At 36.1% G+C, this 16,203-nt stretch overlaps 1 protein-coding gene across 10 annotated transcripts in view; it reads right to left on the bottom strand.

The window, feature by feature from the left end:
* Window positions 1–16,203, bottom strand: part of L3MBTL3 (L3MBTL histone methyl-lysine binding protein 3) — a 118,776-nt gene that overhangs the window by 38,709 nt on the left and 63,864 nt on the right. For all 10 annotated transcript variants that reach the window (XM_067010741.1, XM_067010743.1, XM_059083271.2 and 7 more), the window contains 4 exons: window positions 15,455–15,531; window positions 12,443–12,528; window positions 10,376–10,486; window positions 1,091–1,205 (listed from right to left, as the gene is read on the bottom strand). In XM_067010741.1, the coding sequence (XP_066866842.1) occupies window positions 1,091–1,205; window positions 10,376–10,486; window positions 12,443–12,528; window positions 15,455–15,531 (389 nt within the window). The remainder of the gene's footprint in view (window positions 1–1,090; window positions 1,206–10,375; window positions 10,487–12,442; window positions 12,529–15,454; window positions 15,532–16,203) is intronic.

Below are 16,203 nucleotides of genomic sequence, written 5' to 3'. Positions count from 1 at the left end.
TTGGTTATGTTTATCACTTTGATGTTTGGGTTCCACATAAGTTAAGCTAAAAAAACCTTCTTGACCATATTTCTGCATGCGATTCTCTTCTTAAACGTAATGAAAACATTCCGTTTTTAAAACAAACTGTGATAGGTGATGAAAAGTGGATACTGTACAATAATGTGGAACAGAAGAGATTGTGGGGCAAGTGAAATCAACCACCACCAACCACACCAAGGGCCAGTCTTCATCCAAAGAAGGTGATGTATATATGGTGGGACTGGAAGGGAGTCCTCTATTATGAGCTCCTTCTGGAAAACCAAATGATTAATTTCAACAAGTACTGCCCCCAATTAGACCAACTGAAAGCAGCACTCGATGAAAAGCGTCCAGAATCAGTCAACAGAAAACACATAATCTTCCGTCAGGATAACATAAGACCGCATGTCTCTTTGATGACCAGGCAAAAACTGTTAACAGCTTGGCTGGGAAGTTCTGATTCATCTGCTGTATTCACCAGACATTGCACCTTCGGATTTCCATTTTTTAGGTCTTTACAAAATTCTCTTAATGGAAAAAATTTCAATTCACTGGAAGACTGTAAAAGGCACCTGGAACAGTTCTTTGCTCAAAAAGATAATTAAGGGCTTCCCTAGTAGCGCAGTGGTTGGGAGTCCGCCTGCCGATGCAGGGGACATGGGTTCGTGCCCCGGTCCGGGAGGATCCCACGTGCCGCGGAGCGGCTGGGCCCGTGAGCCATGGCCACTGAGCCTGCGCGTCCGGAGCCTGTGCTCCGCAATGGGAGAGGCCACAACAGTGAGAGGCCCACGTACCGCAAAAAAAAAAAAAAAAAAAAGATAATTAAGTTTTGGGAAGACTGAATTACGAAGTTGCCTGAAAAATGGCAGAAGGTAGTGGAAAAAAAGGGTGAATATGTTGTCAATAAAGTTCTTGGTGAAAATGAAAAATGTGTCTTTTATTTTTACTTAAAAACTGAAGGCACTTTTTGGCCAACCCAACAGAACGAGAAGGTAGAGGAAAAGAAAATATTAAGCACACTACACAAGAAAATGGAAATATTTCTTTAGGTTATCACTGTGTCTCTTACTCAAAGGAGGCTGAAGAGGATGCCCGGTTTTTGAACACCAACCGACGGGGTGAATATCAGGAGAATCTGCATCTATCCAGTAATCATAGCAACTATTCCAGCCATCAAAGTGAACCTGGATAACAAAAAGAAATTAATCGTATAATTTAGGTCACGAGAATCCCTACAGTAAAAGTTTTGCCCACCATAACCATCTTCATTCTCTTCTCTTACATAGTACATTTAATATCCAGATAAATTATTTTAATTATTCAAAATTACTTCATCCCAGTAGGAGAAAGGAGGTACTGCTGAACTACCTTTTGACATATTATCTAACCGTAATTAAATGTCTTGTCAAGGGCACTTTTTGTGTAATACTTCTACAGACATATTACATGTATCTCCCACTACTATAAGCAGTTTGAGTACCTAACATCTTCATATGAGCAACACTAAACACCCAATAAATATTACTGAGTAATGAATAAATCAGGGAAGGGAGGGAGGAGGGAGAGTAGAGAGGCAAGACCTTTCATATAAATGTCAAATCCAGAATTATGCCAAAAAAGACTTAAAAAAATTCAGTGGATGGACACCCAATTTACAAAATATGCCTCCATCAAACGCATTGTAAAATATTTTTTCTCATAAATAATTACAATATCTCTCAAAGAGATTTTACAGAGTGGTCAGGGCTACCAACTTTATTGGCCACCATGTAAAAGGGCAGTTAGTCTTTCAGGCATGGTTACTAAGGATCAGCTACATATCTTTCAAGTATCACATATTTTTTATCTACTAAAATGTTATATATATTTTATTTTAGATCAAGTTTGCCAGCTAGACTTCCTTCTTAAAGTCTATGAATCTCTTACTACTAAAAACACAATAGATGCCAAATGGATTAAAAAAATCCAAACATTGAAAACTGAACAATAAAAGTTCTAGAAGAAAGCATACATTAATATATTTATCTTAGAGTGCAGTAGCCTTTGTAAGCAAGACACCAAACTCAAAAGCCATAAAAGAAAAGATGGATCAATTCGAGTACATCAAAATTTAAATCTTCACAATGGCAAATATTACTGCCGGCAAGATGGAAAACCCAAAAGAAACCTGAAAAACACATCTGTTAACATGTGACAATGTACTTCGTTCTTTAATTTGTAAAAACACCATATATCAGTATAAAAAGATGAAAAATCCAACAGAAAAGATGGAAAAGATACAAATGGCTCATAAACAAGAAACTAAATTGTTAGTAAACACATGAAAAGACAATCAATTTCACTTATAACTAAAAAACTACAAATAAAAATCACAGGATGAAATTCTTCTCCTTTCAACCTGCCAAAATATTCCATTTTGGTGACTTCTAGAGCTGATAAGTATGAAAATAAATGGACGTTCTCATAGACCATTGACAGGAGTCTTGACTGGTGAGATATTTCTGGAGAGTTATTTGGCAATAATGGATCAACACTTAAAATATATCATCTTTGACTTGATAATCTAAATAACTCAACTCATTGTTGTAGTAGAAAGCAACCAGAGTGTCTACCATCAGGCGACTGGTTAAATAAACTATGGTATATTTATATGATGGAATAGTACAGAGTTATTAAGGTATGTATATATGGGTTCAATATAATGTCCATTGCAATGACTCCACTTTCTCAAGCTTAGAAATTAATTAATCCTAGAATTAAATCCCACAGAATTCCACACCTACAAGAAATCATGGATAATATTTTAAAGAGGAGAAAAGATCACAGAGCTAGTTAGGAGGACTAAGAGGCTAAAATTCATGGATCCACAATAAACTTGTTCATCATGCACATACACTGCATGTAAAAGCAGCACTTAAAGAAAGCTGTTTAACTTGAAACAACCCTTTCCTTTCCTCTGATCAAAAATAATGTTCAAATAACACAATGATATTCATGGTTAATTTTCTAAAGTTTATGTTATCAATGCCACCAATAAATAAGCAGTCATAATTCACAGCATTATAGTTAAGTTTTAAGCATTCTAATTCTCAACTAATCATCAAGTGATAATACTCTATTCCACTGGATACACGAAACTCTTATGTTTTCTCATCTTGCTATTCCTGAATTTCACTTCTTTTACACTGGAATCAATGTTCCCATAACTCATGTTCCATTTGTTAAATTTTACAAAATTTAGCTATCTTCCTATAGCAAGCAAACTCAATCCTAACAAGTAAGTGGTTCTCCAACCTGGATATACACTAGAATTACTCATGATTATTGAAAAAACAAGAAAGAAAAATACAAAAATGCTGAGCCCACCAAGGAGGTTCTGAACTTACAGCTTGGGTTCTGTGCACCTATATGTTTACTTAACTTTACTTAACTCTGCTGTGCACTCAGAATTGAGTCCCACTGATACTAAACAGGACACTACTGTACAGCAATACAGACTCCAAAAATCTTAATATCATCATAAATAACAGGGTTCTTTTAAAAATTTCCTCCCATATACCTTCAAGAATATGTTGGAGCTACTATATCTGGTGATACCATAACCCCTTCCTACTTTTCATTAAAACTGACCTCTCAGTTTGGCAATGAAAAGTCATCTATCTTAGATGACAGATATACCTTAGTTACTGTAAATAAGTCTAACATCTTCTACAAACTAGGTTGGTTGGCAATCGGGAGAATCTTAGCACTTTAAGGTTAAATTTCAGAGTTGAAATTTAATTCAGATATTATGAACAGAGGTAACAATACAATTCTCTAAGTAGCAAATGCACTCAAACACTGCTACCTAATCATTAATATGTGGAATCTAAAAAATAATACAAATCAATATATATGCAAAACAGAAAGAGACCCACAGATATAGAAAACAAACTAGTGGTTACCAGAGGGGAGAGAGAAGGGGGAAAGAACAAATTAGGGGTATGGGATTAACAGATGCAAACTACTCTGTATAAAATAGATAAGCAACAAGGATATATTGTACAGCACAGGGAATTATAGCCATTACTTGTAGTAACTTTTAATGGAGTATAATCTGCAAAAATACTGAATCACTACACTGTACACCTGAAACTATTAAAATATTGTTAAGTCAAGTATACTTCAATTAAAAAACTGCTATCTGAAATTATGTGAACATTAATAATATATACAAAATTAATACTAACCCGAATTAATATTCTTACTCTGGAAGCCCAGATGAAATAAATTTATTAAAGTTTATATAATTTCATTTCATCTTTACTACTTCAGTCCCTGGCACATTAAGAGGCTTTAAACAAACAAAAAATCAGACATTCTAGTAATGGTAACTGATAGCTTTTCTCTTGCTGGGTCCTATTTTGAAATGAAATCAAATGCCTGACAAAGAGCAAGAGAGGAAGATACATAAACATACAACACAAAATATTTAAACATTGTACAGAACATAAAGACATCCAAAAATATTTATAATAGAAATGTCCCAGTATAAAAACAGTTAAACATAAAAGCAACTCAGCTAGAAGGCTGAATTTAATTAAAATTCTAAAGAAAATAGACTATTACGTATCAAAGCATAGTACAGATGATTTAACTTACACATATTTAAAATTATGGTTTAGAAAACTGAATACATTTTTTAACCTAGGAGTGTAATTTGGACCCTGTATAAAAACTTAATACTCGTTATTGAAAATTTCAAGATTAAGACAGATAATATTTTTAGAAAGCACACTATTCCTTTTTAAAAAAAACGATTTGGTTGTATTTTCTTGTTCAGGTGAAAGGCAACTCAGTGAAACACATTGTAGACCCAGGTGCTTATTTCTGCTCTCTTCTGAAATGAAAGTTATGTTTGCAAAGGTATAAACGCAGAAGGACAAATGGAGAAGGAAAGTAGCTGATAGGTGAGAAGTGGCAATGACGTATGTGCAGGCAGAGGCGGATGAGGGAGTGCTGACCCACTGGTAGAGAGTGGGTGGGTTGCAACCCAGATGCCTAGAGAGGGAGTGCAGGCCCAGAGTGAATGGCTCACAGTGCAGAACCCAGAAGGACTCGATATGGAGGCAGCAGGTATGTGAGGAGGTCTGGAAAAGGACAGGATTGGCTCAAACTCTGAATATGGAGTTAAGGTTAGACCTCTAGGTCTGATCCTCTATGCCACCCACCAAAGTAACTGCCCCTTCAGCAACGCTGCAAGAGTAGAGGTCTACTTTCTAGAGACATAAGCATGGAGGTTTTAAACGCCAGGACAATGGTGATGGGTTGGACAGAAAGCACACGGACTGAGTGAGAGCCTGTATCCTCCAACCCCATCCTTCTCCCTGCCTCACACAGCGGCCACCAAGTTTGCCCCTCCCTAGGGAGGAGGCTAGAAGAAACGGAGAGGATCTAGACCAAGAATCCAGGTGCTGAAGAATGGGGACCTCCCTATGAAAAAGCTGGCTCTCTGCTCTCTTTTCCCACATGAAGCCCAACAGCCAATAAAGCCCACCTTATTGACTAAAAACAACTAATGTTAAGCGCTTTTTCTTACTGTGAACAGCCAACCAAGGACTTGACATTTGAAGAGAGGCTCTAATGTGAAAGCAGAAGCCAAACTAACTCAAAGAGGAATTTAGAGAAAATAAAAGGAAACAGAAGGAAAACTATCACTGGTGTCCTCAGATAGGAAACAATATTGCTTCATGAAATAAAAAGAGGATGCCATTTTGAAAGGGGGGAAGGGAGAAGATTAGAAAATAAGAAAAAACTCTTGAAAATTAAAAAAAACATAGTTGTAATTTAAAATGTAATACAGGGGCTTCCCTGGTGGCGCAGTGGTTGAGAATCCGCCTGCCAATGCAGGGGACACGGGCTCGTGCCCCGGTCCGGGAAGATCCCACGTGCCGCGGAGCGGCTGGGCCCGTGAGCCATGGCTGCTGAGCCTGCGCGTCTGGAACCTGTGCTCCGCAACGGGAAAGGCCACAACAGTGAGAGGCTCGCATACCACACACACACACACAAAAATAAAAATAAAATGTTAATACAGGATTTAAAAAATAGAGTGGATATCTCTAAGCAAGTAGAAAAAAAAATCAGAGAAGCATAAGAAAGAAAATATAAGAAAATTAGGGGGTCCATCCCAGAGGTTTAATACCATAGTAGAAGGACTTGCAAAAGAGAACAGTGAGAGAGAAGGAAGTCATCAAAGCAATAATGTAAGAATATTTCTAAAAACCAAAGGATATGAAACTCCACAGTGAAAGGGTATTAGTGCCCTGCATGATAAACGAAAAAAGACCCTCACACCAAGGGAGTCACCACAAAACATCAGAATATCAGGGACAAAGATGGTCTTGAGAGTTTCCAGAGAGAAAAGGTAAATCACCCGGAGAGAAGGAACCCAATGGCCTTGGGTGTCTCAAAAACCAACGCTTGACGTGGGAAGACAGCAGAACAATGCTTGTAGTTTCTGAGGGGAAATGATTCTTGACCCCATCACAGTATGAATCAAATGAAAGGCTAGTATATTGACATTTTCAGATATGCAAAGAGTCGAAAAATATGCCTTTCATACACCCTTCCTCAGAAAGTTACAAAAGAAGTGTTTCAGCAAGGTACGAGAGTATACAAAGAAATATAAAGCATGAGACTCAGGAAAAATGAATATACAATATAGTGTGTTGGCAAAGAGGAGTCTCAGGATGAAAGCTGTGTGTGAGGCTGAGAGGGTAACCACGCTGTTCAGAATAGGTGGCTGTTAATCCCACTACTGGGCATATACCCTGAGAAAACCATAATTCAAAAAGAGTCATGTACCACAATGTTCATTGCAGCTCTATTTACAATAGCCAGGACATGGAAGCAACCTAAGTGTCCATCATCGGATGAATGGATAAAGAAGATGTGGCACATATATACAATGGAATATTACTCAGCCATAAAAATAAACAAAATTGAGTTATTTGTAGTGAGGTGCATGGACCTAGAGTCTGTCATACAGAGTGAAGTAAGTCAGAAAGAGAAAAACAAATCCCATATGCTAACACATATATATGGAATCTAAGAAAAAAAAACAAAAAGTCACGAAGAACCTAGGGTTAAGATGGGAATGGAGACGCAGACCTACTAGAGAATGGACTTGAGGATGTGGGGAGGGGGAAGGGTAGGCTGTGACAAAGTGAGAGAGTGGCATGGACATATATACACTACCAAACGTAGAATAGATGGCTAGTGGGAAGCAGCTGCATAGCACAGGGAGATCAGCTCGGTGCTTTGTGACCACCTGGAGGGGTGGGATAGGGAGGGTGGGAGGGAGGGAGACGCAAGAGGCAAGAGATATGGGAACATGTGTATATGTATAACTGATTCATGTTGTTATAAAGCAGAAACTAACACACCATTGTAAAGCAATTATACTCCAATAAAGATGTTTAAAAAAAAAAAGAAGGGTTCAGGAAAAAAAAGAAAGATATAGATGCAAGATTCAAAAATACACTTGAGCTTTTTGACCAAAAGACTTGTCAGATTTATTGGAGCATTTGTTAAAATCTAGTAAGAACACAGACAATTTAAAATCAAAATACAAATTAATTACTGACTCTAGGAAAAACAAAGTATCATAAGAAAAAGACTCCTTTGCTCAGCAGTGAACAAGATTTGTTTACAACAGTAAACATGGAAGAGTGAAAACAAAGAACAAACACTGTGAAATAATTACTGAAAGGATAAGGGGAAGGGAAGGATGACAAGATCTAAATCCTGAACTACCAAAACAGGAAGGAAATAAATATATTTAAGATTGATGGATTCAGAAATAGCAGAATGCAGCTACTGTTTTTTTAAACTGCAGATCAAATGACATAGCAACAGCCAAACGAGCTGAAAGTTCCTGCCTCTGGGGAACCAGACCTGGCGGTGGGGATGGAGAGGGCAGAACAATCTTACGTTCTGTCACGAAAACATAAAAGACAAGAGCAAAAATATTCTTGTCATTTTTCTTCAACAGCAAAATATACTGTTTAAAAAAATTTAACTGTAATAACTCAGTGTGAAATATTATGTATTACATAACTTAAAAAGTTGATTTTATTTAACTTAAGAGTTGATTTTTATCCTTGAGAAACTTAAAATATTACACTATGCTAATGACTTTGTCTGTTTTCCGCTTTCTTGTCCTTCCTGAAAAAGAAAAAATAAGCATTCTTGCTATATCATCTCCCATATTATTAGAAAAACTTCTACTGTTGAAAGCGTCCTGTATTTTCACAAGTCTCTGATGAATCCTCAAATTGAGTTACTGTCACCTGTTCACTAACCTTTTGTGGACTTCATAAAAAAACAGATATTTGTCCACTGGTTTACGTTTAGCTATGAAAGTCATCCCAGTAATTATAAAAGATGATTGTCAACTATATACCTCATTAGCCAGTTCTTTTTTGTGTATTAAAGATTGACCCGGATGTTGTACTGGAAAGAGAATTCAGCCAGAAGCAAAAAGAGCTGGATTTCTAGTCTAAACTTTTCTCATTAACTAACTGAACCATCCACTTTAGAGTATTTGACCCCTCTGGACCAAAATCACAAAAGTAATATGTGTTCCTGAAACCTGGTAATTAAAAAGAAAAACCTAATCATGTATAATCTTAACAGAAAATCACTGTCATTATTTTGCTTTGTTTATTTCCATAACTGCTTATGTATGTGTGTGTGTATATATACATACACATACATATATATATTCTTTTAAAAGACAACACTAGACATTATATATAGTATTAAACCCAAATTTCTCACTTGCCAAAATTAAATATTCTTCTAAAATATGAAACAGCATGTAGACGTATAGTCATTTATTTTTACCCATCTCCCACTCTGCTTATTCTCAGTGTTAAATACCATAAACCACTGGCTCTGTTATATCCTCCTTGCAGCTTTTATCTTTGCATATTCCCTTTGGTTATTCCTTTAACATAAATTCCTAGGACTGAAATTCCTGAATTAAAGGGTAAACAACATTCTAAGACTTTTGATGCCTATCACCAAACTGCTCTCCAGAAAGGCTGAGACACTTTATACTTTCACCAGCTGTATATGGGAATAAATTTTCTGCACCCAAGCCAAAACACTTTTTTTTTTCAATTCTGACCAATTTGATGTATAAAAATAAGGGATTACTTAATTCTACATTTCTCAGGAAAACTAACAAGAAAACACACTTGAAAAAGATTAACACAGGTCTTCCATTACTTATAAAATTTTCTAAAATGTTATATGATTACGTGATCTTAAAAACAGAGAATTAAATGCTAAAAGTTCTATTTTATGGAAATACTACATTGGTACAGGTTTTTCATGTTATTTTATAATTTATTTTCCTATATATTATCTCATTAGAGATACATGAAGATCTGATTTATTACTATTTAAAGAACATGAACTTAGACTCCTATAGCTTAGGACCGTGACTTAGTTCTGCCACTGCCCGTAATTAATAAGTAATTTATTCTGCACCTCAGCCTCCTCGATAAAGTAATGACAATAACATAAATCTCCCACACTGCTATCACCACAAATATCAGATAATGGAAGAATACTCCTACCCTGTAAAACTCCATGTAAATCTAATGTCTTGCTGCTATCATAACTAGTATTATTCTTAACCAAAATTCTAAATGATCCTGTGAGGTAAGTAGAATGCACATCATTCTGGTTTGAGAGCGAAGTTAATTGAAGCCAGAAACAGAGTCGAGAGCCTGAAGCTCCTCACCCGGAACTGCTACTACATTTCACTTTATCACATTTGGACATGCACTGAACCCATCTTCTTATACGTTTGTTTACTTTATGAGAGGTACTTGACTTTTATTAATCCAACTCGAATAAAATCTGACTTTATTTATAAAAATATTTCTCTTAACTTATCCTATATTAAAAAGCAGGATATTCTGAATAGTCGACATGCACTATACCCCATAAGAAAACACTGACCTTCAATATTTTTTAAAAAGAACACACTACTGGAAAATGAAGTATTAAATCTTCTTCTGAACAGATTACCTTAATATGATGTATCTACTTTTTTCCTCCAAACATATACTTAAAATATTAAAAGTCAGTCATAATTAAAGAGAATACTTATATAAAGTAAAAAAGTGGAAAAATACTGACTCACAAGGATGTGAGCAGCCACTTAATTCGCATATTTCCATGGCTTTACTAATTTAATTCTCGGACTTCACAAATTAAATATCTGCTAAAGTTTTCATCTAATGTCTTGCAAAAAAAAAAAAAAAAAAAAGACAAAACAAAACCACAACAGAACACTTACTTTTATTCGGTGATCATCCGTGTCTGCAACTGTTGCTACTCTAATAAACGTGGGATTTCTTTTGTCTATGACCTCAAGCTTCATTTTTTTCTGGAATCCATGTGGAGGTTTCTGCCATAACAGAAAATTTTATACAGTCAGATTCAGAGGAAGGGAAGGTGAGCTCTATATCACAAAGACAGAATTTAAAAAAAAAAAAAAAAAAGATGAGCTATTAAGGGAACTAGCTTTTCAAACTCAAGTTCCTATAATGGCTTTGGACCTCACTCTCCCTATCAAAAAAATAATCCCAAATCACATGGCCAAGCCCACAGGCAATAGAAACAGCCTGAGCAACTAGTCATAGGAGCAGACAGAAAGCCAAAGATCTTAAGATGAAATTCAAAATACTATGGTTTTTCGGATTAGCCATAGGGATGACGAGTTTCTTCTCATTAGTTGGAGGTGTCTTGGCAAAAATCAACAAACATGAAAATTATTTTTCAAAAAGAGGGAAGAACCTTCAAGTGGCAAAGATGAGACACAGAGATTAGAGGTGGTACAGTGAGACCAAAAAGCAACAGATGTCTTTTTTTTTTTTTTTTTTGTGGCACACGGGCCTCTCCTGTTGTGGAGCACAGGCTCCAGACGCGCAGGCTCAGCGGCCGTGGCTCACGGGCCCAGCCGCTCCGCGGCATGTGGGATCTTCCCAGACCGGGGCACGAACCCACGTCCCCTGCATCGGCAGGCGGACTTTCAACCACTAGCGCCACCAGGGAAGCCCCCAGATGTCTTTTTAAGAAGAGAATTAGCAATCAAGACATGCAAGATGGAATTGCTCTACTAAGAACAAAAATGAGGATCTACAGCTACCCACATCTCAATACTCAGCAAAAACCCATCAGCCTCTGAAAACTTTACGGGCAGAAGGCAAGGTGATTGCTAATGGGTGTAATAAAAGTGCTACTGTGAAAATCAAGTGTGAAAATTATGTAAAGGATGCAGAACAATTAATGCAAGGTACCTAAAGACCAAACGAGAGAAATCTTAATTTCCTCTCTGATATCACTGTGACACTAGATATGCAGACTGAGCTTGATGTAATTTTATCCAGTTCAAAGCAAAGTGCAAAGCAGCTCTTCTTTGTATGAGGCTATGCTAAAGTTAGAGAGTCAGAAAAAATCCATAAATATCACATGACTCTAAACATTACTCATTTATAAATCCTGAATTTACTCTCAGATGGAATCACACATATTCTTTGATATGGCTTTTCTTCATGTAATATAGTTTTTCTCTCAAAAATTTTGATGTTCTTTTCTTATCTATTTGGGTCCATGCCTACTAATTAATTCTATCATTAAACATCCTAGAAATGTATGCACAAAAGGATCCATTAAAGAAAAATGTTGTTTATGATAGACTGTTCACATTTTTTTAATCAAGTATTTAAAATATCTTTCTTTTACTTTAAATTCATGGGAAAACACAAATTATAAAGATGCATGAGATTTAAAAATTTTTTTAATACATTTCATTTCTTATTCTTCCCTTGCACACAACTGAGGTTAACTCTGAATCTTAATATGCAAGAAGCAATGACCCTGAGTTAGAAAGATACTATTATAAAAACAGACGACCTTGCATTGTGGTAGTCAAACATGCTGATTTATAGCAATAAAAGAAAAAAAAAGACCCAGCATCTCAGCTTGCCATGAACAAACCCAAAGGAATGATCCAATATAATTTTCGTTATAAAACAATATCTCGTCCTGTTTGGTCTTTCAGAATATCTAGCTGGAAAAACAGAAGTGTGCTGTACAACCAACTCACTGCAAACCAATTCAAATATAAGTATTTTCCAAGGAGACTTTAAAGTCCAAAATAGAAGTATTTTTTAGATGCCAACAACAAAACCCCCAGTAACAATTTTGCCTTTCAAAATTGTAAAAATTCAGAAACAACTTCTTTGGTCTTCTGTTTCTCTCCTATTCCTGTTCACCAATACTCTTTCTGTTCTTAAACTTCAATGACTGAACACTATCATCAACACAAATTAATCAAATATTGTAAAATATAATATCTCACCACTTTGAAAGCTCTTGCAGGAGCAGGTAAAGAATTGGTTTCTTCTAAGTATTTATCCCAAGAAAAATGTTTCACATTTGGATAACCTAAGAATAAAAACAGTAAATCCTATCAGGTCTAACCAAAATGATAGTGAGAACCACAAACTGACCAATAAAATTATGAGATATTGTTATCATTATAATGAAGAAAATTATGTTCATATTACACAAAGTAACTTTTAACTGGTTACACATTCAGAACTACTTGTAATAATGAAATCATTTTCATCTAGATCATGATTTCTTTATTAACTTTTAAATGAAAATTTAATATATACAATTTGCATTCTCAGGTAAGGATAGTCTTACAACACAAAATACACACAAACATAAATACCCTTTAAAATCTAGCAATTTTACTTCTAATAATCTAGGAAAAATTTCATATGTGCATACAAAGAAAATGCATCATTGTTTGTAAATGTGAAAATGTAAAAACCAGTTAAATGACCATCAATATAGAAATGTGCAAAATATATATATACAGTAAGTGTAAAATAGAAAGCATTTATTAAGAAGAATGAGGCAGTTTACATATAGCAATATGTGAAATATTCCAGATAGTCATATGGTTAGGCCAAACAAATAAGTTAAAATAAATCATGGAACAGTATTAACAAAATGTCTAAAACCAAATATCCTTCCTCCCTCCCACCCTCCTTTTGTTTCCTCCAGAGTCCAAAACCCAGTAGGAAGACATGAGTAGGAATTAATGTTGGTCCAGTAGGGTAGGAAATTGGCTACTTTATATAGTCCCCTTTATGGGGACTGAAAAAATAAGTACATATACTGGAGACAATAGAAGCCAGATTTCTCAATGGCTAAAAAGAGAGGTATAAATATGAAAAGTGAAAAACCAGAATGAATTCAGTGGTGTTGGATGTGATTTGAAGCTAATGGTATATAAATTCATGATTTTCAATATCTACAAATGGATATAGAAATACACATAAATATTTTATATGTTTACCTAACTATATTTCCTATGTCTACTGAGAGGCCAGAAGCAGCATTAGTCCAGTAACAGTGAGCACACCTAGTGTCTAGGTCTTAGTGTCTAAATATCATTCTCTGTGAAAAGGAACCATGGAGTCTGGGAGAAATGGGTGACTTCAGGGAAGTCAGTGGGTCAGGGAAAGCACAAGATAAGCCTAGCTGTAGCAGAAAATAGGAAATTCTCCAAAAACTGATAAAAAAAAACATGTCAAAAGGACACAGAAACCAGTTTAAAGGGGCTCCCACTGGCCAAATCTCAGAAAATCTGGCCATAAAAATACATAAGGTATTATAGTAATGGATTATAACCCACTGATGACAATAGTAATGTATGGGTCCATGCTGATATAAATAAACTGAATGATAAATAGGAAGATGAGAAAACTATTCTTTGCAGAAGAATGTCAACTAATTATGTACAAGGAATGATGGAGCAAGAAAAATTACCATATAGCAACTGTCAGAATAATAATTCACTCTAGAAATATCAACGGATGCTAAAACTAGTGAGTGACATGGGAATGAAGTGCAGGGTATTTATACAATCTCAAAGTGTCTCCCCCAAATACTTATCAATTACAGAGAGAAAAAAAATGACATCTGTGAAGAAGCCTGGTAACTACCACCTTGATCAATTACTAGTAAAAATCAACCAGTAATGACACAAACGGGCATCAAGTGCCACCTGAGAGGATGCAATGAGAACACAGCACTGTTTCTGTGATATTCCTGCCAAAAATGCACACCCTGGGTCTAATTACGAGGAAGCACCAATCATGCCCAAATTAAGTAATATTCTACAAAATGACTAATCTGTAGTCATTAATTCTCAAGCATATGGTGGTCATAAAAGTCAGGCAGAGCCAAGTGAAGGAGACCAGAGAAATATGACAACTGAGTAATATGCCTCATCCTTTGGCTATAAATGACATCACTGGTACAACTAACAAACTTGAATGGGTCTCTGGTTCAAGGGTATAGATGAGCCATTTACTGTTCTTGCAACTTTTCTGTTCATTCTACTGAATTATAAAAGTCCATGAAAGGAGACAGAAGACTTGGTAATCTGCCTCACATCAGAAGTCACTAATAATGCCTCACCCCACCCCTTCCCAGGGTACCTAACCCAGTGCTGTGAAAACACAGCACTGTTCCTGTTGCTCACTGGTCCTGTTTATTTACTGGATCCCTGATGATGACTAAAAGGATGATAAGAAAAAAAAGATCATTATCAAACTGGGAAATCCAAAAGAATCCTCACGGCAGTTCAGATGGTGATAGTGGCAATCACTATTCACCACTCCTAATATGACATAAGCCACAGGACTCAGGAGGACTGAATGGGAGAAATCTTCCAGGCAGCAACACATCTGGGCCACAAAACCATTAATACCTTGCTTTAACACTTTACGGTTTATGTAAATGCTCTTTCATCTTCAAAACAGCTCTGTAAATCAGTAAAGGACAGGAGCTTTTATCTGTGAACATAGAAGAAAACTCAGAAAGTGGAAGGGACTCGCCTCTCCCATCACAGGAATGGTTGGTGCCCTGAGTGAGTAAATGATCAGGTACTGACTGAGACGCAGTATCAAGGAACTGGGGACAAGCCTAAAACTGACACCAGCTGGTAGAATGGAATATGACAAGTATTTGAAGCTCCAAGCTGAGTCTTTATGCTTACATGCTGCAGGCAACAACCACACAACAGCTCCTAACAAACCAAGGAGGCATCCTTTCCCTGTGATAATGACAGTCTTCATCACTCACAGGAGTATCCACAAGCAACCACATATACCACAGTGATGCTCTGTGTTAGCTAACCACCCCATCATTTCATATAAGCAGTAGCCACGGCACATTAGTGATATGCTCAAAAACTCATTGCCTTATGATGAGGCCACAGAATCTGTTCTTTAGCCCATGAAAATAAACTCAAATTGACATAACAAACAGTAGATCCATAATCAACACAAACCTGGAGGAGTAATAAGGGTTCTTCGATGTTCTTTACACCAACCAACTGGATGAATGTGTGGGCTAGAGGCTTCACACCTGTAGGTTATATAAATTTTAAAATCGTAAGTATCAGGATAAATTCTCGAACACTAGTAAAAGTTCAAAAATGTTAGAGATTGTGAACACCTTATACAGAATTCTATTTTTTACAATCTATCTAATTTGAAAAAAATATTTGCTATACCAAAGGAATTTTCACTCTTCCAATATATTACTATCAAGTAGATTTTTATCAGATACATATCATATAAACTTGATACCAGGGAAATAGTTGTTGTTCTCACACGAATTGTGTTATATTCCACAACTTCAAAAATAGCAAAAATTAAAAGATAATAAATTTGTGTGAGTGTGAGTGAAGGGAAGTCCAAGACATTTGCAAGGTTTTGGGCATGGCCACTAGAAGAGTATACTTACCATTTTTTGAGACAGGAAGAATGCAAGCACAGCCTGACATTCCAGTGAACGAAGAGTTCTGTTACTAACATGTTTAATAAACAGGTCAAGAAGTAGATAATGAGCACAAAAATTTGGAGTTCAAGGGCAAGATCAAGGCTAAAAACACATATTTAGGAGTCATCAGCATTTGGGATGGTATTTAAAGCCATGAGCAGAGATGCGACCATCCAGAAAATGAGTACAGAGAACAGAGGAGAGGAGAGAAGAGAAGAGACAAAGAAGTCCAAGAAGGAATGACTAGTAAAGTAA

The sequence above is a fragment of the Kogia breviceps genome, chromosome 13 (assembly GCF_026419965.1).
Source record: "Kogia breviceps isolate mKogBre1 chromosome 13, mKogBre1 haplotype 1, whole genome shotgun sequence".
NCBI lineage: Eukaryota > Metazoa > Chordata > Mammalia > Artiodactyla > Physeteridae > Kogia > Kogia breviceps.
This window is presented reverse-complemented; position numbering and strand designations above follow the sequence as displayed.